General features: G+C 39.0%; 1 protein-coding gene across 1 annotated transcript in view; it reads left to right on the top strand.

Annotated features, from left to right (window-relative positions):
* npy2rl (neuropeptide Y receptor Y2, like) overlaps nucleotides 1-23,845 on the top strand; it is a 90,124-nt gene extending 66,279 nt beyond the window's left edge. Inside the window, exons 4-6 of the mRNA XM_026163166.2 lie at nucleotides 9,501-9,666; nucleotides 15,275-15,428; nucleotides 16,079-23,845. Of these exons, the coding sequence (XP_026018951.1) occupies nucleotides 9,501-9,666; nucleotides 15,275-15,428; nucleotides 16,079-16,663 (905 nt within the window). The 3' untranslated portion in view covers nucleotides 16,664-23,845. The remainder of the gene's footprint in view (nucleotides 1-9,500; nucleotides 9,667-15,274; nucleotides 15,429-16,078) is intronic.
* The last annotated feature ends 424 nt before the right edge of the window (nucleotides 23,846-24,269 follow it).

Raw genomic sequence — 24,269 nt, 5'->3', positions numbered from 1 at the left:
TAAAATATAGCATGTTGCTGTCTCCGGCAGGTCAGGGTGAGATTTGAAAGCAAAAAAGTAATGAAACAGTCACAGTAGTCCTAAACAGCCTTTCCATTTTAGCCTTTTCACTGGGTAACATTTTAAAAACTGAGCTGTTAATTAGAATTGGGCCTGCTCATGAGGAGAGGTTTAAAGGTTACAAACACTGCTGCAGTGTCTTAGAAAAGACCTGAGGCTGAAAATGAAAAGCATTTGAGACCAAGCATTTACTTGGATGATCTGATATCGTCGTGTTGGTGTTGTTCCCACATCATCATGAAAATGTTGTTCCAGGTTCAACATTGCAAGTGACCAATCACATTCTTGTGACGTTATTCTTTTGCGCGCCAAGCCATTCGTGCATTTATGAAATTCCAATGTTGCAAGGACAATATCAGTTCTGCTTAGCGTTTATTAAAGGGTTAGGGTCAGGGTCCGTTGATCGGCGGACAGAGTACAGGTTTTTGTTTTACAGCGGTTTTTCCCAAAGTCGCAAAAGTATGACGTCACACATTCTGATTGGTCACTTGCAATGTTGAACCTGGAAGAACATTTTCATGATGATGTGGGAACAACACCAACATGACGATATCAGATCGTTCCATTTACTTTCATTTAGTCATGAGAGAAGTATTTTACCGAGAGAGAAAATGGAAGAGGAAAAAATTATGAGGCTGCCAGAGGGCCAACATTTAAAAGAAAGTTGAAACAAAGCACAGAAAAGAGAAGCTGAACTAAAAGTGACTGATGGTAAAATGTACTGACTTTAAATAAAACATAAACTGTTGCACTGCTTTATTATAAAATAGAATTTTAATAAGTAAGGTTACTATTATACAGGACATCGAAATACATTAAAAATGTTTTTCCATAGTGTATAACAATGGAGAGTAAATATATTATGGGATAGGAACTACTTTTTCCACCTATCATAGTGATAGACGTAATAAATGCGTTACAGCTCACTCAGTTGATGACAGTAAGCGGAGTCTCATGTGGTTTTAGTTCAGCTCCAGAAACAGACGGTTTGTGACACATGGGGCAAGGCCACAAACCTTGTCAAACATAAACAAAAGCAAATGATATAAATTATTAAATCATAGTAATTTAAATGATAAATTATGTATCTCTGCTGTGGCATAACCAACCATTACTTAAATCTATGGTACTTCCCCAGTAAAATCTACAAATTCACTGGTTGGCTATAGTTGGTTATTATCTCTGGGAGCTACTTTGACCATGAGCCAATGGAATCTAAATTCCTGTCATTTTCATGGTCATCTCTTGTTGACGGGGGCTAGAACTGGAACAAAGAACCAATCTTGGATGTAAAACTACAACTGTTAGAGACACCACTATATAAACCATCCATCCATTCACTTCCGCTTATCCTTTTCAGGGTCGCGGGGGGCGCTGGAGCCAGCTGTCATAGGGCGATAGGCGGGGTACACCCTGGACAGGTTGCCAGTCTGTCGCAGGGCCAACACACAGGGACAGACAACCATTCGCACTCACATTCATTCACACATTGTGGCAATTTGGATTATCCAATTAACCTATCCCCACAAGCTGCATGTCTTTGGGCAGTGGGAGGAAGCCGGAGTACCCGGAGGGAACCCACGCAAACACGGGGAGAACATGCAAACTCCACACAGAAAGACCCCGGCCTGATGGTGGAATTGAACTCAGGACCTTCTTGCTGTGCGGCAACAGTGCTAACCACCGTGCCACCGTGCTGCCTCACTATATAAACCATTAAACTTTTTTTTTTTTTTTTTAGCATTTTACTTATTTTGAAACTGCAGTTCTTATCAAAACATGGACAACCATAATGGCCAGTGCTCTTATAGAATATGGCTTTAGATTAAGAGCAACTTTAGATTAATGCACCGACTTGAATTCTTGAATCCATGAACCTTTACTGAAAGGATCTGAGGCTTTAAGAGGATTGTAGGGTAAAAACCATGGTATTAGAGTAATGGAAGAAAGGGTTCCTAAATTCTGACCTATGATGCTTGCTGGTTTCCTATAATAATGGTTGAATTTGTGGCATCATTTTAAACCTTCTTTGGTATTGGTCAATGTTTTAGTCAGATAACTTATAATCTACTTTTTATCAGTTCTTTTTTTGTTAGATTGTTTTCTAATCTTCACTAATGCTTATTGAACCCCCTGACATTTGGTTCTGTTGAGGATTAATGTTATTCCTCCTCCAAGCTGAAGATCAGGTGGTGTTATGTAATAAACAAATATATGCATATGAATCTGCAGGCAGGGGACAAGTTTGTTGGTACTGAACGCTTGCTGTTTTCTGTTTGTTTCTTGAGGTTAAATGATCAATCACATTTGACCAGTTTGGTTCCATGGAAATAGATGGTCCATGTAGAAGCAAAAGGGGGAAGATATCCTTAAATTCACTGGTTATTAAAATCTTGGTCCAGATATTGGCTGCATCACAAGACACTAAGTCAACAGACAGTCCAGTGGTTTCGCAAAGTGGGAGATTTGTCTTTCAAGAAATTTACACAAAAATTAGCCCACCAAATTTTATTAGCTTGCCAGAGAGGTGGAACCTCTGCAAAGAACAGACCGACTAAAATGTGGATGAGGGTTCAGTCCACTCTTTAAACTGCAAAACAGAACATTACCACTGATGGAAGATGTGGTCTTTAAGTGCTTCTCTGTTACAGTGCACTCAGAAGCATGTTTTCACATCAGGATTTGTCATGATTTATAGTCGCTTAGAGATCTATTCTATGATGTTCAGCTTCATATTTTTCTACTTGGACTCTACATTTCCTTTGCCCAATTCACAGTTCAAAATAGTCCTTATTCACTTATACACTGCAGTGGTGCAGCCCCTAAATTTGTCCTTTGACTGTAACAAGATGCTGTCTGTCTGTCAAGGAATGTATGGAGAAATTAATAGTTATGTCGTCCTGTTGCAATTTAATTAGATTTAAAGGTTTTGCTTATACAGAGAAGTTTGCTTATACAAATGTAGGGTGCGCTGGAACATTTAATGGGCACATTCCTTTCATATTTGAGCCTCTTTCAGTTTGTCGACATCTGAAAAAGCCCCCTTTGAATTAAAAGACAGGGCTGCTGTGAAAGAAAACTCAAACGCAGAAGGAAACAGAGAGCGAGCGATGTGACCGATGTACTGTGAAATGTGCAGGAAGGTAGAAAGATAGCAGCTAGAAAGTTGTCGGTTCAATTCCCCTGCATGAAAACAGGAGCAGTCAGGCAGTGTGTGATAAACAAAGCAAGCACTGCACTTCCTCGCCCACAGGCTCATCTGCTGCCTCTCGTTCATTAATTCTCTCAGGCTCTCTGCTGAGAGTTTTGTCTGGTTGTCTTGATGGGAGCAGTGGCTGTTGTCTCATTATTGGACATTGGATGACTTTGAGCGGACTAACTAGCTTCTGAAGTGCGATTGTTACCCCGACACATCAGAACAGAAAAGTACAAACTGTGTCTGATTTTGGTGCAGCTACGCCTCCAGCATTAACACAATGAGGAAAACATTTACTGACCCTTCCAGCTAATATGAATGACATTTGAATTTTCATCTACTATTACTTTAGTTCTTTAGCTGTGATGGAGCAGACAAGTTTTGTGGCTGGCACAAAGAGATGATCTAGTGTGGCTGCCTCATTCATATACTTTAATATGCTTAATCACCAGGCCGCTCTCATTCCAGGGCATTGAAAAAGTAGTTTTGACATCCCAACTCGATCAGTTTGTCCATTTTCTACTCCACTTATGCAATTCAGGGTCACAAGGGTTTGGCACATATCGAAAGATGTCACTGGGTGGCAAGCATTTGACACCCTAAAAGGATGCTAGTCTAAATATATGCTGGTTGTACTTAATTGGCCATACGTGTAAAACCTACCTGAGTATTCCTTCATACTGAAAACTAACCAAGTAATTCTTAGTACCTAAAACTGGGCTGTCTTTAGTACCTGAACCCAACCAAGTAGCTCTTATTGCCTAAAAATAACTATTTATTGAGTAGTTCTTACTGCCTAAACCAAATGAACAAGTTAAAGTAAAAGCAAATGCAAATTAAACAAATCAGTTACTGCAATAAAAAATAAAACAAAGCACAAAACAGGACATAAACTAAGGTCTTATCACCCTTTCATCTTTGTAACGTGCCGATTGTAGGTACACAAATAAACAATTTCATTCTATTTTCCAAGGTTATTATGAATATTGATGGTATTCTGTCTTCCTTGTATGACTGCTCCTTTTCATTCAAAATTCTCTTAAAATTATTTGAAGTCTTACTTATTTCATGTAGCTGATTCATGTTTCACTGTGTGTCTGGCTGTCTTTTTTCTTTCTGTCTCCCTTCATTCCTTTCTGTCTTTGCCCTGAAGCATCACAGGAAGCAGCAGGCCAAAATTTACAAAACCGAAGGAAAGCATTGGGCAAACATCAGAATCAGCTCAACCCCAAATGGCTTTTTTGTCCTAACATAATCTGGCACAATGCCCTTATCACAAATTTAATCATCAAAAACTGACATGGTTCAGAGATTTGCAGAATAGCCTTGGCCTCCTTCCGGGGACAGTCCCTGTGGGGGCTTCATGTACCAGAAAAAACAGTCACATCTAATTAGATGTCGAATACAGGGTTCGATTGAAACAGCTGCAGCTGTTGTTTATGCTATCTCTAACACCGGTAGAGAATCAGTCAGGAGAGCAGGTGGTCCAGTCGGAACAAGAATAACAGTGCAGAGTCGATTATCTGTTAGTCCTTCAGGTGAGGAATTAAAAAACATACAGACTTTTGCAGAATTTAGCCTTTAGTCAGATGGAAGCATTCAGTCAGGATTTGATTGTTTGGATTGCAGCAGGATTTATTGAATTCAAAGAAACCTTATTTCTGGAGGGGATCACAAACCTTTTGGAGTCTGATTTACTCTAGTGTAATGCACATTGGCAGCAGTACTGCAGTATCAAACACAAGCACCAACCCATGGCTGTAACATAAAAGCCAATGTGGATGTGCTGAAAGCTGCACTTTCTCAAATGTTAACTTGAGACAGGCTGAAAAAATGAGTTAATCCCCATAGGCTCCCATTTTTAAATGTCCAGCTTTATTGCAGAAATAAGCAAATTTACAGCTAGTAAAAGTAATTACTGTAGCTAATTTCCTCCTTCATAAAAACTCTCTATATTTTTTCTGGATACTGGAGTTATGGGGAAATCTGATTTGATTGAGCAATATCCTGATGCAGGTGTCTGTATCTGCTAGCTGTCTATTAGGCTTCACCTTTGGGTGGCTGTAGCTCAGGTTGTAGAGCAGGTCAACTACAAATCGGAAGGTTGGTGGTTCTGCTGGAGTCTGCATGCCAAATATCCTTGGGCAAGATACTATCTCCAAGTTGCTCTCTAGTGTATCCATTGGAGTATGAATGTGTGTGGATGTTAGATGGAGTACTTACATAGGAGTGTAGAAAATAGTGCTTGTGTTAATGGGTGCATGAGGCAAGTTGTGAAAAGTGCCTTGAGTGCTCAGAGTAGAAAAGCGCTATATAAGAACCAATCCATTTACAATTTACCTAAACTGGACCTGTGGACCATATTTGTGTTGTTTTCTCTATGTGTCTTTCCATTGCACACATATAGTTTTTGGATGTAATTTGCCAGCATCACCATCTGGTCAAAGTGTGGTAAGTAATATGTAGACGTGTAGTCAAGACCGCCTAAACCAAGACCAAGACAATACCAAGACCAGAGGGTATCGAGACCAAGACAAAGTCGAGACAAGACAAAAACGTCTTTAAACTGCTGCCAAATTCGCTTCGTTTACGGGTGTCAGGCATATGTATGTGTTTTGGTTTTGCACAGCCCTCCTCACCGCTGTCTACTGTCTACCTCACTTACTGAGAGGACAGAAGCACGCTCCACTCTAGCTGAGCCACTGTGTGAGAGCTGAGCAGCGAAAGGAAATTAAGTGAGAAGGGGTTATTTTACACATGGATTAGTAAAGTAATCTTTCAGTTTTTTGCTTTTTTTAAATTCTTTGCATGGTTTCATTTGTATTGCCATTAAAATTGAGGCATGTGCAGAACATCAGTGTCTGATAGACATGACTCTACAGATGTTGACTGCCCCTCGGCACCAGCTGCTGCCCCCGCTGATGCTCACACATAGAGAACTGAATCTGATTGTACTGATCATGTGTACAATCTGTCCGTCTGCAGCTCTCCGGGCAGATGGCGTCTCTCCATGTCTGATGTTTCAGGGACAGCGGCTCAGATGCTCACAAGTCGCTTTGTCTCTGCGTGTATCCTCACATGACTCAACGAATCCTGAGAAGCTCAGTGCTCCCACGGCCTTCTCTGCTCTCATTGATGACATGTAAAAATTCAATTATAAAGGAACATTGAGGATAAAGGAGGAAAAAGACGATTATATGGTTATATAACAACAGTAGGCAAGAAAAACACAAGATCGGACAGGAATTAGCAGCAGAGTTTTTACTGCGGTTGCCATTTTTCCTTTAATTAGTCTGAAAAAACTTGAACGTTGTTTAATAGATATGACCTGCTTTTGGTGCCATCAGTGCAGTAAAAATGTGGTAGATTCGAACCGTAAAGAGAGACCCAGAGGGAGAAATAAGAGGCAAAGATACATCAGGTAAAACACATGAAAATGTTTTTAAAAATAACCTTTAGCATCAAATTAAAACACACAGGCATCATACATATATCATACTTCTACAGTTTAATTAGCTGCAGAATAAATATTCACAAACCTGTTTAGAAACCAAAGGAAATAATCAAACCAGTTTTTGGAGACTTTATTGTTGACAAAATCGGGAGAGATGTCAGGGTATGTTTGGAGCATAGGACCTCTACACATGGGGTTTGGACAAGCAGAGTAAATATAGGGACCGATTTTCCATATTTGCAGGTGAATTTACCAGGAGAAACTCTTTTCAAAGATTTTCATTTTGACATTTGAATCCACACACCAGCACTGATATGGAGTCACAGGCAGGGAGCAGGTGTCAGAAAGTTGCTGAGCTGAAAAGAGACTACAGCTACAGCACAATATGATTTTTTTGAGTCAAAACTCAAAGTGATGGAGGTGTAAAGTAAACTACACAATCAAAGTTCCTTACTTTTTTCTTTTTCTTTCTTTCTTTCTTGACACTTTGGACCCAGTTATGTAGTTGTTCCACCTGCTAGTCATTTTTAAGCTTGTGGAGCCATTTGTCTGAGTTGGTTATAGTCTGAAGTCAATATTTTGGCTAAATGTTACATCAAGAGGGCTTTATGTGTAACAAACTGGATGTTATGAGAGTCATACATTTACAATTAAAACAAAGCATCTTAAGCAACAGTTGGGCTCACATCAACCGTAACACTGAAAAATTGTGGCATCTTTAATGGAATGAGCCGATTGTGTTTGAGTGAAAAAAGAAAAAGAAAAGAAAGCTGATCTCAGTGTTACAAAAGTATTGTGTATAGTCAGGATCACAAATAAAACCACTGCATTAAACAACAACCCTTCCATTTTTTTTCTGTATTTGGGATAATGACTACATTTTGAGAACTTGGACAATAACAGGACAGATGAAACACTTGGAAAAAGCTGAAGCCATAAACCAACGTGAAAGCCAACATATCCCAGGTGTTCATGTGGGGTTTATGATGATGTTGTTGTTGTTGTTGTTGTTGTTGTTGTTGTTGTTTTGTAAAACAGTAAATTTAAAAAATCTTTTGAAAACAATAATGATTAATATGCATTTTTTGTTTCCTAGTAAATTGCTAATGAGAAGAAAGCAGGCATGAAATGCAAAACCTTGGCCTGAACCTTTTTCGAAGTGTGGTAGGTCAAAGACTGCACACTTTCGGAGCGGGAGTCGCAATTCGATTCGATTCCTGCCTGGGGCATCTGTCTCCAGTAAGGGTCCTAAAGGCTAGATCCCCCATGCTAAGCAAGCCTACCGCAGACATGAGCGAGAGAGATAAATATGAAGCCTTGATCAACAAGGTCCGGGCCAGGTGTTGAGGAACCAGGTCAACCCGATGAGAAATGGATTACTGGAACAAGAAGGCATCAGTGGGCAAGAGACGAAAACAGGGCGTTGTTGGAATACTACTACGCAAATAACGGAAGGTGTTACATGAATAGGATGAGGGACCTATGGAATCTTCAAGAGCCAACATCCACATTGATGGTGAATCAATTATTAGCTCATTGTTCAAACATTCAGAAGAAGGGACTGCTCTCACAGCTAAAGATTGACAAGGTACAACACACATGCTATGGCAAGGGCGAGTCAGGACAACAACTCATAGAAGAAAACACCTGTAGTGATCGATGTAGCGGTTCCAAATGACAGCAACATCAGGAAGAAGGAACATGAAAAGTTTGAGAAATACCAAGGGCTCAGAAAAGAGCTTGAGAAGATGTAGAGGTTGATGGTAACAGTGGTCCCAGTGTTAGTCAGAGCACTAGGTGCGGTGACTCCCAAGCTAGGTGAGTTGCTCCAGCAGATCCCAGGAACAACATTGGAGGTCTCTGTCCAGAAGAGCGCAGTCCTAGGAACAGCTAAGATACTGCGCAGGACCCTCAAGCTCCCAGGCCTCTGGTAGAGGACCCGAGCTTGAAGGATAGACCATCCGCAGGGGCGAGAGGGGAATTTTCTTTTATATATCATCATGGGTGCATGCTCTAGCTCATGTATTTTTTCCCTTTTCTTTTCATCTATCCTTTGCCCTCTTGTTGCAGGGGAAGTGTGTCTTTTTTAAACAACACAAAAAAACTAAAAAAAAAACAAACAGCTGAGACAGTTAAGGCTGGATGCCCGGTTAATTATCTATGATGGTGGAGAAGATACAAAAGGAGAGAGTTTAGTGGGTGGTGTAGAATTTCTGCAGCAATTTCAGAGAAAATTAACCTCAGAAATAGAACGAGTTTAATGTGTTTGTGATGAGAAGCAGACAAAAGAAGAAAGCAATGTTCTTCTTCATATACATAAAAACACAAAAATAAAATGGGAAAGATAGTAAGGGACGTAATCATACTATATTTGTGCCTTTATGAGTTAAATGGTAACACTGCATTAAATTTTTAGGGTGAGTAATCGGTGAACAGAAACATTTTTACCTGTATAGCAATGCCCTGCGATAGCGATAATGAAAAAAAGACTCCATATGCCCAACAGACAATGCTTAATGAAATTCCACAACTTAAGACATTGAATGCTGCTGGATCCGAAAATAGCATTTGGTGCCTTAAGTTGGGAAAAAGCTAAACTATCCAACTTTATCAAGAGTAAATCCAAGGCAGGCAAAATGCACACACTTGCTTAACTTTTGCCTCCAGTGCCTCCTGGCACACAGACAGCAACATAAGTTGCATTTGTATAACTTAGTTTAGTGGAAGTTTTCTGTTATGTATTCATGAGAACTTTTACAGCCAAACATGTTTCTTCTTGTCTATCTCCAGCCGACCTGTTGGTCAACACTCTGTGCCTCCCCTTCACCCTCGTCTACACCCTGCAGGGTGAGTGGAAATTTGGTAGCACACTTTGCTTCCTGCTGCCCTACGCCCAGGGGCTCACCGTGCATGTCTCCACTGTGACGCTCAACGTCATCGCACTGGACCGCCACAGGTGGGTGACACTTTAAGAAAATGTAATCTGTATTCACGATCTTCCTGGTGAGCTACCTGTTTCACCTGCTTCATAACCAGAGACGGGCACATTGGATTCTAATTGTGTTTCTATCACTATTATCTGTGGTTTGGGTATCTGTGGACAATTGATGACAGTGCATAATGTTGGAAACAGGCAAGTCCATCAAACAAAAAGAAGAAGTCAAAGAGAGTTTTTTTTTCTACTTTGTATGGTCTGACGTGACAGTAAACAGATTTTCAATCTATACTTATATGCTTCGTTTGACTTTATGGATACCTACTGTACTGTAGGTATCCATAAAGTCCATAGGTATTCATGGTACTGGTACTGGTTAGTCAGTAGATCCACCTCCACACAAGTAGGTTTGATGGCTCATTTAAGCCATTTCTTTTTTTTTTCATGTGTTAGAATGGCACCGTGTTCCTGTTTTCCCCATTGTCCAGATTACTTACTTATCTTGGAGATCCAGTTTTCTTCAGCTGCTTCACACGTTCAGATGAACTCCAACTCCACCGTCCTGGACTGCAGCTGCGAAGGCGGTCTTTGTTCTCTTGCAGAGTTCATCTTATGTGAACTGGAGGGCCACGCCAACGAGACCCTGAACAATGAGAACTGGTTCATGTAATCCTATGCAGAACTCACCAAGGCTGCAGCACAGAACAAAGAGTTGGAGTTCATCCACAGCTCGGCAAAAGCAGCTCTTCTGTTGCTTAGTTATGTTTGTCAAAAGGTTCTTTTCAATACTTGCAGAGGAGAAATTTGGAAACGTTTGCAAACAAATGTTTTCAAGCACAAAAAGAATTTAAATCCTTATAAAATACTGCAAACAGAAATAAAACCTGTCAAACTTAACAAAGAAGATCAATGTACTTTATGACTAAGTAATAACATTCTTTGCACTTTGCACTTTGGGTTTACTGCCAATTAGAAAATCTTGGGCTGTTGTTTTTAATCACTCTGAACTACATTTCAAATGGTTGAAACAGAGTGCAGTATCATCCCAGTGAATGAAAAGTTATATAACATCCACAGCGAGGTACACCTCATTTGGAGGTAACGTTCAGAAGGGAATGGGGTGGAAATGAGATAACCCCACCAATACTCTATATATACAGATGTATGTAGCTGGAGATTATTATTGCACGTTGACTGTCCCTTATTCTCAGGGAAAGGATACAGCTAGATTACCGTGCTCTGATGGCCATCGTAATCAATTAACTTCACATTTTCACATCTATCCTGTTTTCTACATGACGTTTCTCAGATCTTTTGTGAAAATGCAATCAGTTTGTGCTCCCCTGCAGATTTTCACCTCCTCGCTGTGAGCTGACGTCATATTAATGACAAATCTAAAATCCATTTCCACCTTAATACACCTGGCCCAGAGAAAAGAGGATTACAGTGAAGATTCTCTGACTCTGTCATACCGCCACTGCACCGCTAACGGCACAATTAGACTTTGGCTGCCTGCTGTTTTGGCAGTTGGAGTGTAGGTGTTAAGTGCAGTGATGCAGTGACTTTAGAATGAACAACAGATTATTCATTTTAACCTCTATAAGCCTGCAGACTGGCTTTTAACTCTTTAAAGCCTGAACCATGAAATCATTGTCTGTAAAGGGTTAAGCACTGAAATGTTGCTTGCATGAACTGGTGGATAAACCATTACAGACATCTAAAAACTATAATATAGATTGATTTATTTTTGGTAATGGCCAGCACTTGTTAATTAAGAGCAACTGTGGCACCAATCTTGCTATACGTGGTGGTGTATATGTATACACATGTTAGGATGTTCCTGTGGCTGTCATCAGTATCTACAGGCAACAGGCCATTATGCTTATTTTCTCTCCACCACCTGTCCAAAGATTGCAAACAGACGAACGAATCTCTCCTCTGCATGTAAAGCAGATTTTCATTTGCTTATTTGTTTTTTGGGCAGATGGTTCCTGACAAACAAATTTACAAAAGATCACTTTTCAAGATCCAAGCATCTGTGCTCTTTGTTTTTTTTTTCTTTTGTTTGTTTTTTTGAGAAAACATCAAGAGAGTCAAATCAACCTCATTTAGTCAGTCTACAGACTTGTTTGATGCACTTTAGTGTCCACTCTTCTGATTTGAATATGATATTGCTTTAAAACTTTGCTCTCCTTCTACAGCCCTACGGTCCTGTTAGCAAAGATTCAAGCTGCAAGAGTAGCTCTCCATGATTTATCAAACACTTGGCCTGGCAGCTCTTAGCAGCTCCTCAGTTCATCTTCTGTACGAAACAAGACTAGTTTGCGTAAAGCCAGGTTACCTGTGATTGGCTGCCCCCTTGTGCGCTTAAGATGACCATATAAGGGAGTACTTGTACATACTCTGACCTCATTATTTCAAACTTTGACTATGAGCCTCCACCCCAGTAACAATATATATACATATGACAGAAAATAGCTACCTTAACCCTTTAAAACCGGTCGGAGCGGGTACGCTCAGTTTTGTGTAACTATTTTTAAATCCCTGTAGATCCGGAACCAGTTAAGATAGCACAATAATTCTTTTGTATATGAAACTGGAGGAGTTGTACTTACATTTTATGTCATCAGCTTGTCCTAAGTCACAGTTTCCTTCCACATATAGCTTTGCAAAAACAGCATAAAAAGCATTTGCAGCAACAAAAACATAATATTCCAGAAACACGCTTTGCCGATTCGATCAGCTGTTCGTAACACTTCCTACTTTGGAATAGACGTCAGCGCGAACTATAGTGTGTCCACCATGACCTGGCCAAAACCGGAAGTGATGTCATTTTTGTGGAAAATGTAGTTGTTGTTTTTTTGTTTTTTTACCTTCGGGACCTTATAAGCCTGCACTGGTGTTGCTTGACTTCATGCTTGTCTGAATAGTTTCTAGGATGCTTAGAACTCAAATTGCCGGATATAGTTTATTTTGATGCAAATGCTTTTTTTTTTCCCGCAAATTTGCATTATAATATTTATTTTTATTTTTCCAGCAGTATATAAAAATTGGTGTATCTCAAAAACAAAACTATGAAGACACTCAAAATACATTTCCTGTTGTTAGAAACTATTTTGTGCAACTTTTTTGTATTTACAGTTTTGTGGGACAAACCTCTTTAATTTCTTTACCTACAAATATATGTAAAAAAAAACAAAAACAAAAACGATTTTTTATTTTTTGTAGTTTATTGCAGTTTGTTGCAATTAATGTAGTTATTATAGACTTAACGCATACATATTATTAAAGTTTGGGCTATAATGGTTGTATTCATGTATACTTGGGAGCAACTTGAAATGCTCCCAAAAATGTCACTGCAGCATGTAAAAATATAAAGATAACTCTGGCGGACTTGGTTCTATGGTAGGTCTTAAAGGGTTAAAGAAAACGTTTCCTCTACATGGTGAATGATGACCAACTAGACCAACTTTATTTAAAGGCTGTATGAATAAGGGTGTTAAATTTGCTGAAAGTACAAATGTGTCTGGCGTCCTTCTTTAGTTAAAACTAACTCACCATGTAAATTAATGTAGTATTGTTCAAAGAGAAATTTCTGAGTTCATGCTCTGTGCTTCAGCAGTATTTAATTAAACTTAATTAAATGTGATGTGCCCACAGAGTTCTTTCTTCTACCCACGCTACATTAAAGCTGTAACTTTAATGTAACTTTCATTATGTTTCATGCTGGATGTGCCAAAGCACAAAGCCCAAACAAAACCTCAGTGTCAGGATGCCTCAGCTGTAAACTTCATCCATAATGATTTCATGTTACACCCTGTTTTTGTTTTCTCTATCAGCAGGGATTGTAAAAGCTAAAATACGTTTTACCAGAAGTTTTTTATAATTTAATCTGGGCAGCAATAAACAGATGGCTGCCAAAATCACCACAGAGACCCACTAGACTTGTGCTGAGTATGTGAAACCACTGTACTCACTGGAGGCTTGATCAAGAAACTTGAGAGTCAGAGTAATGAGTTTCATTCTTTTATCCTTAAGTTTTTTCTTAAGTGTTAAGAGTTTCTTATTGACTTCCATATTCAGTAGATTAGAAAAGAGCCTCAGTTGTAACCAGCAAAACAAACACATTTGGAAATATGAGTTTTTTGCAATGCGGCTTACATTAATTGGTGAGTGGCCTTCACTACTGGCTTGTTGGGTGTTTTTTATGTTCATGAGTGTTGCTGATTTGACCACAAACGGAAAGATTTGCAGCATTGATTCTGGCTGTAAAGAAGGACTTAATCTTGGCCTACAAAAAAACTGCACAAACAATGCACCCAGTTTAGGGTTGGTGTTGCATGTTTTAGCTACTTGCTAGATGAGCCTGCTGAGAATTTTTCTTTGTCATCTTTGTTTACGCAGATTGTACATTACAGTCAGCATGACTTCCAAACTCACATATATGCTTACTTTTGTGGGGTTTCATTTTAAGTTTCCTCTAATATCAGCGGTCCCCAACCTCTGTTGTGCCACGGACCGGTTTATGTCCGACAATTTTCACGGACCGGTCTTTAAGGTGTCGCGGATAAATACAACAAAATAGAACCGGTACCAAAAAATATATATATCTTTTTAACACATGGGAAAAGACCAAGGGAAACCGAGTTAACGATAAAAACGATCAAAAACATAACGATAAAAACCCTGAAAACTATAAATTTTACACCCGAGCCTCAACTCTCGTGGCCTGGTACCAAACGACTCAAGGACCTGTACCGGTCCATGTCCCGGGGGTTGGGGACCGCTACTCTAAGGTAGTGTCAACCACACAAAAAGTGTTTATTGCTATACGATGATCGTTGTTCTATCTGAGCAGTGTCGCTGCATAATTTTCTATCTTGGGTCTTCCACTTTGGCCAGCTTCAAAATGAGACTTTACTGACTAATGGGTGACATTATGGTGAGATTAAATCCATCTTTTATATTTCTAATCAATTTATTGTGGCCTCTTTTCATGGTCATTCAATCCATGAAAGGTTTGTGTAAATGCACTGATTAATTCAGAAATAGGGAAAATCCTGACAAAAGGCCTGAGAGATCCATTTGGCCTTTCAGCTGATCCATCTACTGTTCGTTTATTGTAAGGAAGGGAAAAAGGGAAAGAACAAAGCTGAGGTATGCCAAATTACATTAAAAAAATGACTGAAAATTACTGGCAACAGGTCTCATGGAGTGATGATTCTGAATTTGAAGCTTTTGGTTCAAATCATCATCTTTATAAAACAGAGGAGGTCAGGAGCAGCAGTCAGTGTCTACAGCCATCTGTAAAACACAGTGGAGACTGTCGTTTGGGGCTGCTGTGTTGGGGATATGGTGAGAATTGATCAACTTTTGAATGCAGAAGGTTACTGTCAGATTTTGAAAACTTGTAAAAATAGCTACAAATGTTCCCCCTGAAAAGTAAGATTTTCTGAATAAAGTGTGACAAAACTTCCTGGTAATAACTAATGCAATCTAAAAATCAGGAAACTGATATAATATCAGTGGTTTTCTGTGTCCTGACCTGTTGAAAAAGAAACTATAAAGTGCGCCTCGTGAACATTTCAAGTTTATATAAATATTTGGTATGCACCAATTTGCATTTCAGGTGTATCGTGTACCACCTGGAGACCAGGATGCGTAAGGACGTGTGTTTTACAGTGATAGCATTGACATGGGTGCTGAGTGCCATCCTGGCTAGCCCTCTTGCCATCTTCAGAGAGTACGGCTCTTTCACACTGGAGCCTGGACATACCATACAGGTATATGCAGTCACACACCTACAACACCATGTTTCTGAATCAAATATTTGTACAGATCGGCCCCCTCACTTCCCTCCTCATTCTTTCCCTTTGATCTTCCTGGTGCTGCTCACATCCCTCACGTTGCCTCCTCTTTTATCTCATCCTTCTTTCCTTCTTTTCTTTCCTTACATCCATTCTTCTCCAAACTCTTGTTTCCCACCTTATTCCTATTGTTCATAATCCCAGCCTCTCCAGTCACTGCAATCAAATGTAAACTATGTCAAAATTCTGATCTAGTCGCCAAAAGAATCCAATTTTTTAGTAACTTTTCTAAAGCTTTTGATCATATATCACATAATCTTGATTACCTTTGGATTGGAGCAAACATTGACTTGCCATTTTGTATGGACTTCTCATCTATTGGGAATACCCAAAGGGAAAAGAAAAAAAAAACATTGCGCAGAAAAACTGTAATGGCAAAATGTGACTTCATTTTTAATGTTACATCTTCTAGTTTCTGGAGATTTGCCTTTTTAACCATGTTGCTAAAATTAAATCCAGTGACCTGTGGGATATTAAGAGGCTAACCTAACCATGGTATTTAAAGTGTACCTTCATGTAACACAGACTAAACTCAACCAAACATCCCATTCTGTCCTCTGTCATAGGCGTGTATGGAGAAATGGCCCGGGACAAACACAGATGGCACCATCTACAGCATCTCCATGCTTATCCTGCAGTATTTCCTCCCCCTGTCCATCATTTCCTTTGCCTACGCCCGCATCTGGTCCAAATTGCGTGGTCATGTCAGTCCAGCAGAGAGTGGTGTCAACAGCAGCGTCGCCTCCGAACGCCACCGCCGACGCCGCAAAACCACCAAGATGCTGGTGACCATGGTGGTGGTGTTTGCCGTGAGCTGGCTTCCCTTCCACGCCTTCCAGCTGGCCACCGATATTGACAGCGCGGTGCTGGACATGCGGGACTTCCGCCTGCTCTACACCGTCTTCCACGTGATTGCCATGTGCTCCACCTTTGCAAACCCACTACTTTACGGCTGGATGAACCGCAACTACCGCGCTGCCTTTCTCGCTGTCTTTAAATGTCGCAGTGGCGGCGAGAGGGAAAGGGGTGGCCGACTGGACAGCATTCATCCCGCTGGGGGAGGGGCAGGAGGGGGAGGCAGAAGGGCAAAGAAGATAGTCCTTGAAACGCAGGATGTGGTGTCTACATGCCTCAACGCCACTGATGTGTGAGATGCCGAAGAGGGATGGAGGAGAGGAAGACATGGAAGAGAAAGGAAGGAAAAGAATATTCTTTTGTCTCCCAGAGGACAAAAGATTACACATGGAGACAGAAGAAAAGAAGACCTAAAGATGTGTGAGAAAATAGAAACGGCACGAGTGAGAGGGAGCCAATGGGGGGGATTAAAGAGCCCAAATATAGAGGAGAAGGCGGGGATGATTGGGGATTAGAAGAGGAAGAATGACAGGAGAAACGATGAGGAGCTGCTGAATGACTCAAAGTCTTCTTAAACAACTGAAACTGCATCTTTCTGAGGACATGACCTTGCTGTGATGGAAAATTCCCACACTGTAAAGACATGCTTTGAGGGTGAAATTGTGTTTGAAGGATCTGTGACACTTAAAAAAAGCGGGCAGGCCTGTATGGAGAACAGATTAAGTAGGCACATTTTTATGGACAAAAAAAAAATTACCAAAAGAAATGGAGTTTAAAATCTAGTCAGCACAGGGCTTTTTCTCCATCTTCAATCCACAGATGAAACATGTAACTCAAAAATATAATTCACAGTGGTTTACAAATGTGCTCTCTTACAGAAAGCGTATGAATTTTTAGGCCACTGTTAAATCGATTAAAAGAAAAGCTGGGGGGGATACAATTTGGATGCATGATGCAAGCTTGAGAAATTTCAAACACTGTTATGAAAATGTGCATTTGCTGTGGATTATCTGAAAATAAGCCAGATTGGAGGAATGCAAAACAGAAAACACAGAGGTGGGCAAGAAGTAGATGTGGTCAAATTATTCATATTAGAAGGTAGATGCTTTGTTGCTATTTTTAATTTTTTTTAATTGGCGGAGAATAGAGAGCAAGGGAATCTGAGACAAGGGCCGAAGCTGTAACTGTGATAAAAGGATCAGTAGGAGAAAAAGACAAGAGTTAAATGTGGGATAATGAGGCAACATAAAAAACAAGGTATTTCAAATGAACTGTATCCAATTTAGAAAGAAACATCAGAGAAAGGATCCCTACTTTCAAGCTAACACACGAATGTTTGAATAAAATGAAAACTTGAGTGATTTACTTCCTTTTCTTTGATCACTTTATCACCTTACTGAAGCCATAAATTTATCACATTGCAATTTTTCCAGTTATACAGACACAAAGACCAGGTCGTTATTTTACGCTTCTAATATTAATCTTATTTTATTCATCTTTGCTCAGTATACCAAGTCTTTTTTATTGAAACTCAATTACAGATGGAAGAAATATCATTAAAATATGATTGGCTACATTAAAGCAAAACTCATTAGGTAGATATGCCATTTTTCAATAACTTTAATGGATGCTTTGAATTCCAAATAACTTCCACAAGTGAATAGTTTATTCATAGACTTTTACATGGATTTAGGGCACTACGTTTGCCCTCCACCATGAATTTCTTTTTTAAAAGAAATTGTCACTTATACTGTTAAAATATGATCTTGATTCCTGAGTTCATAGCACCACTGAATGTTTTGTGAGAAATCTTGTCAACCCTTCCAAACACAGTCTTACGGCAGTTTGTGAACTAGTCATGACTAGTAGTCTATTAATTCATATTTCTGTGCACAAATCAGCTAACTGAACCCTCCCTGTCTTTCTGTTCTCACAAAGTCCTCATTTGCAGACTGTAGCTATACCTTGCCTATGAAGTCATGCCATCTGGGATGAGTTCCAGTCCACAGACATTAAAAAAGATGGAAGCTTCTGGAAATGAAAATTGAAATCATTTACCAAATTTACCCTGTATCTACTTAGATTTTGTAGCTTTGGATTCCAACCAAACAAAACTACCAAACTTCAACCAAATGGTGGCTTAGGCTAAATGTAATGCTGTGTTCACCATAAAGTCACATGAAACCTCACCAAGAGGTACCACATCTGTACATTTAAAAAAGTTTTCAAATTAAATTCAAATTACAAATTTGAAAGCCTTACAGCTGAGATTGCCTCATAGACTCTGGATTAGCCTGATGAAGGACAAACCAGAGCTAAATGATTCAACTTCTCTTTTATATGAAGACAAAACATAAAATGGGCTTTAAGTGAGCAAAGTCATAGACCCTCCTGATATCTTACTTACTGATGTTACAGTAACTTCTTTCTAGCACTCCATTACACTCTAGCTTTTGTTTGTCAGGCCACAATTCACCTTGAGTTTGGTGTTACCACACCACTGGGAATAGGGCTACATCATTCCAAGAGGCAGAGGCTGGCCTACGCAATCCTGCATCAACTCCCTAGATAGACATTATGCCTCTACACTATCAACAAGCACCTGACCTGTCCTTGCGATTCATCATAGAGCCAAAATATCCAGAGCTGTCAGCAGACTGAGTTCACTTTAATTCTAAAGGCTCCAACAACATTAACCTTTGTTCAGGCCTTCCTAAATAGGGTTAAACCCAAGAATTCCCAAATCCTAGGAACAACTAATCCACATCTTTTTACATTGAACATTTCAAGCATTGGTTTTCAGTCTGACTGGAAGTAAACACTGATCTCAGCCATCTGGAAATTGTGGGAAAACGGCGACCCACTGCTTGGTCTGCTGGAGGTGGTCTTTAATATTCCATGCTTAAAATGAGCATCTTGAGAAGACTGTGGTTCCACTGGTGGAATATAAATAAAATTTCACTTAAGTGAACCTAGTAAAGCTGCAATAGATTATTTGAACAGATGTTTAGAAAAAGCAAACACATGGAAAATCATAACACAATTGTCATTGCTGGAGTCAAAATGAGCTAAAAAGAATCGCAGCTGATTAAAACCAAGGGCAGAAGCATACACAATAAAGTCAGAAAATGAATGTACTGCAATGATAATGCCCTTTCATCCAAATGCCAGTGAACTGCTTGCAATGCTTTGTCCCACTCGACTTCCTTTGACCCACCAAACTGCCAATCAAATTGTTTACTGCAGTCGGCCCTGTTTCCTCTCTCTGCTCCTTATGTACTGGGATTCATTCAGGTCACACAGCTAAGTTCCCTAAAACTCAACTGTTGTTGTTCAAAAGTTCCACAGAATCTGGTAACCATCCATCCATTTCTAACATATTCGTCTTCTATCCAGGTAGAAAGTAGCAGGGTGTTTATAATTAAACATGATTAAAATAATATACTTTAACGGTTAAAAATCTTCTCTTCATTCAATCAACGGCTTCAGTGCCTTCCTTCGAAGACCTATGCCATAGGAATAGACAGGAAGTTCCTCCAGCAAGATGAAACAGTTGGGAAGAGCAGGTAGTTAAAAATATCGGGCCTCAATCAGACAGTCCTTTGGATCAGCCCCCCCCCTTGGGGTCACCAGGAAAAAAATTGTGTTCCCTGATGGGTTGGTGAGTGGATGCTGCCTATCGCTACATGAAACTGGTTGCAAATATCTATTTAGTGTTCCATCAAAAAAACTCATTTGGCATTGGTTCCTAGCAAATTACGATGGTTATCTGTGGTTTGCACTGAAGATGCTAGCTTGTCTGTGTACACTCAGCACTTCCCAAGTAGTAAGGAAATTATGAAAGGCAGGACTTGAAGCACAGTTTCTATGGGAATGTAGACCGCACACATTTTCCATAAAGGTTGCACCTTTTGAAACAAGTTAAAACCTTTAAACTTCTTGGTAAGGTTTAGTAATAAACAATCTTCGCAATTAACTTATGGAGTTAAAAACTTTAACTTAGTACGGTTTCAAAAGAACTCCTTAGCGGTTCGTTTATGGTGTGAACGTGATGTGACCCCAATCCAAACCAACTATCAAGTTTAAGTTAAAAAAACATCCCGTAACCATGCATGCTTTGTATTCTCAATGGGAAATCAACTACTGGCAATATATATGACAACTTATAATGGCCACCTGTTATATTGACAACATTCAAATCAGGTGGTCTGCTTCTGTTGACCTAATATGGTGGGCTTAGTGTTAGTAAGATATGTCTAAATAATGAATAAGCATAAATAAGCATAATGAGCACATCCCTCATGCTGATCCAGTCTTGCACTATCCCTTTTCTCTTGCCCTTAAGTATCCCACTATGTGCCTTGACAGCTTGTTGTAGAAAAGAATCAATGTGTTTCTGGTCTGGGTTAAGTAACATAAATAAAAGGCTAAACTTACTATTTTTGGAAGGTAGGAATATTTCCCACAAGTAATATCAACATTTCGTATGTGTTTCCACACATAATGTTTGCTCTTAGTTTTCTGTTAATTATGAACTAATTAGTTCCTTTGTTCAAATTGTTATTACTAAAGGTTGTTTCTTTAAGTCTAAAATTTAATTGCCTAATTGTAATTCCAACTCTCAGGTTTCCCCTGGCAGGAGTTTCATCAACATACCAATTTGGTGCAGCTGGCTGATTGAAAAACGACCTGCACAAGGTGAATACATATCAGAGATAGAGATGTGAAAGAAAACGAATCAAAAGTAGACACAATTTCATTCTGTTTCAAAAACTGCAGATAAGCTCCTTTTTTTGGAGGGGGGGCTGAGCCTTGGTGTTCCTGACATCTATGCCTCTTTAAATCCTTCGATTAGAGGATCCTTTCTCTCTGAGCTGCATCACTGCTTCATCCGACCAGCAATCCCACAATCCCTCTGTTCCCTCCCACTGAACTGGTTTCTCTCTGTCCTCGTTTCAGCTCCTCATCTGTCTCTTTTCCTCCTATGAATGCATGCATTAAGCAGCTAGAAATGTACAAAAAGTATATGAAATATGTCAGTGTTCTTTTGATAAGTCTAAGTGCTTAGACACAAAAACAAAAAAATTATGCCTGCAAATTTATGTGTCAAAACTAACAGTTTAGAAATGACAGATTTAATTTTTAAAAAATGACCTCAATTATTTAATTATATTTGTAAACAGTAGCAATTTTTAACCATAATGTGCTTTATTTAAATGACAGACTTCTGACTTAAAGTCGTTGGGATGAATTTTCATTGCTATTATACTTACGTGGACATATAAAGCGGTTCAGAAGGGTAGGTTGAAGATACATGGTTTGCTCAGACTCCCCAGATCCCCAAATGAGCTATGTGTAAACATCAACATCCACTCTTGTCCACAGAGTGCTACCCCGAAACATCTTTGTCTTGGTGAACTGCTCCCTCATCTCAAAGTCATTGGATGTTTTTCAACGAGGTATTTGGTTGGATGCCTGAAATAAGTTTCAGTTATGTCCATTTAGTTTTGTTTTGTTTTTCAACAACATATGTAAGAACATTGGCCATGCCCTAAAAAAGTGCTAACAATTGGCTAAGTGCAACTACATTTCGTCATAAGATCCAAAGTAATGCTCAATTACAGTTTTCCCAACAAAAGAAATTATCCTCAGAGCAATCCACTGGGAAACTTTATTGGGTAAGCCGGGGTTATGAACAGAGAATTAGCATTTATTATTATCAGAATACTTTTAGGGTTGCACTGATATGTAAGGCAGAGGAAACGCAAAAAGAAGAAAAGCAACCATAAATCACTTTTTACAACTCACTGATTGTATTCCTTTTTGTAATTTTGGTAATTGTAACTTTCAAGTTAACACATTATTCAAATTTTTTAACCAACCTTTACCCCTCCTTTGGAGGCATTTTAAAAGGTTGGGTTTAAACAACACCCTCACAATGTTAAATATATTGAAAAGCTAACTTTTGCCCTTTCTGAGTCTGAGGAACTCCCACTGATTCCAATATATTACTCAGCATGTTGAAAATTTTAAACAAATGGCTAACCACTATATTCCATTATGAAATACGCATCATTTCCTGAAGATTTTACGTGGACTTATGCATCCTCCCAATATAAATCTTCCAATTATAGCTAGACATTTTTTAAATTCCACAAATGTAGCTATATCTCATCCATCTAGCCATCTATCTGTCTTTTGCTTATTCAGTTCAGACCTTAGAATCTTGAAAAATGAAGGCAATTGGACTTCTTTAAGTTGCATTCTTTATTTAAGCTCATAAGATTAGCATTACTTGGATGATCGAGAACCTAAACACACATTTCCAGGTCAGTGTCATGGTCTAGCTTGGGCCTATTCTGATACCATCTGTCTTTATTTCCCAGTGAACAACATTAAAAGATGAACTGAAGAATAATAAAACTTGCCCCTACTTTATTACCCAATGAAATCAGCTGTTTCATTCAGTCCCATTGCTCACATATGTATAAAAGCAAGCACCTAGCCATGCAGTCTGCCTTTAAAAACATTCGTCAGTTGTTCTGAAGGGTTCACTGAACTTGAGCGTGGTAATTTAGCAGGATATCACTGTTGCAACAACTTCATGAAATTTCTTAAAACTCTTAGTTATTCCACAACAGCGTCTGGACCAATAAAGTTACATGTCCACTAAGCCTCTTCTGCTACAGTATTGGACTCCTGATTTATCTTCCTCAAATGACCAACTAAGACCAAACAGAGTATCTTAATAAAGGTAAGCCTGGATGTTATTAACATTGCTAGAAAGATACAAAAGGAGATGGGCCAATTGTTTCCAATTGTTTCCATTTTCTCCAGAGTTCTCAATTCATGAGATGTAAGTCTTTTGACTCATATGAATTCTAAACACTGTCTATTAGTTTTTCAAATGGTCCAAAGTCTCCACAACTGTTTCTATGAAAAAATACAATAAAACCATCAGTGGAAAAAACTGTAGATGTGGCAAATACCATGGTACCATAGCTTAAAAATTCCTTTGAAATTAATCCAAAAATAAGATATGAATAGATTTAACCTGCCAATATTTTTCTTTTGTACTGCTTAAAAAAAAATAATTATATGACTTTTCCCTTTCACTGAGTTTCAAAGGCCAAATTTAAACAAATTAAAAATGAAATACTTTCATAAACCTCTGCTTTAAATGCTTCTGGTGATTAACTGGGCTGTCTTTTCTGTTTGTTTGTTTGCTTGTCTTATAAGAAAAGAGTTGAACAGATATTTAGCTCCTTACAGGTTATATTGTGCCAGTTTGTGACAGAAGGCCACAGATGCTACTCGACCTTTATCAAATATGAATGTAAACTGCTTTGTAACATGGCTGTAATGTTGTATATTCTATAACTCTGTGTAAATATTGACTGTGTGAACGACTGTAACCAAGCACAAACTGTTGGCCTTTAACAGTGTCCAACAACAGATGTACTATTCTCAAGCACAAACGTGCCTCTGGACTCCTTCTGTGTGTCTGTGTCCTTTTATAACTAAAAACTGGAACTTACATACATCAAAAGTAGAATTTTTTATATCTCCAAGGTTTTCTTGCAACCTCCAACAAACGAGCACCAAAAATTGTTCATAAACTGCATTTATTTTCTGAGATAATCCAAGCCCCTTCTTCTTTACATTTCTTAAAGGCTCACCAAAGTTAGACAATAGAAGACAATGGAGGAAGAAAAAGAAACATGCCTGGACTAATTAGTTTCAATATCAGCTGCAACAGTCATGGCAGCGTCAAAATTTGGCACTAACAATATGAAAGCATGGATCCATCCAGATTTGTATCAACGTGAGTGGTGGTGTAATGGTGTGTGGAATATTTTCTCAGCACACTTTTACTAGTAATTTTGCATTTATCACAGTATA

Source organism: Astatotilapia calliptera, chromosome 3, assembly GCF_964374335.1.
Source record: "Astatotilapia calliptera chromosome 3, fAstCal68.1, whole genome shotgun sequence".
Taxonomy (NCBI): Eukaryota; Metazoa; Chordata; class Actinopteri; order Cichliformes; family Cichlidae; genus Astatotilapia; species Astatotilapia calliptera.
This window is presented reverse-complemented; position numbering and strand designations above follow the sequence as displayed.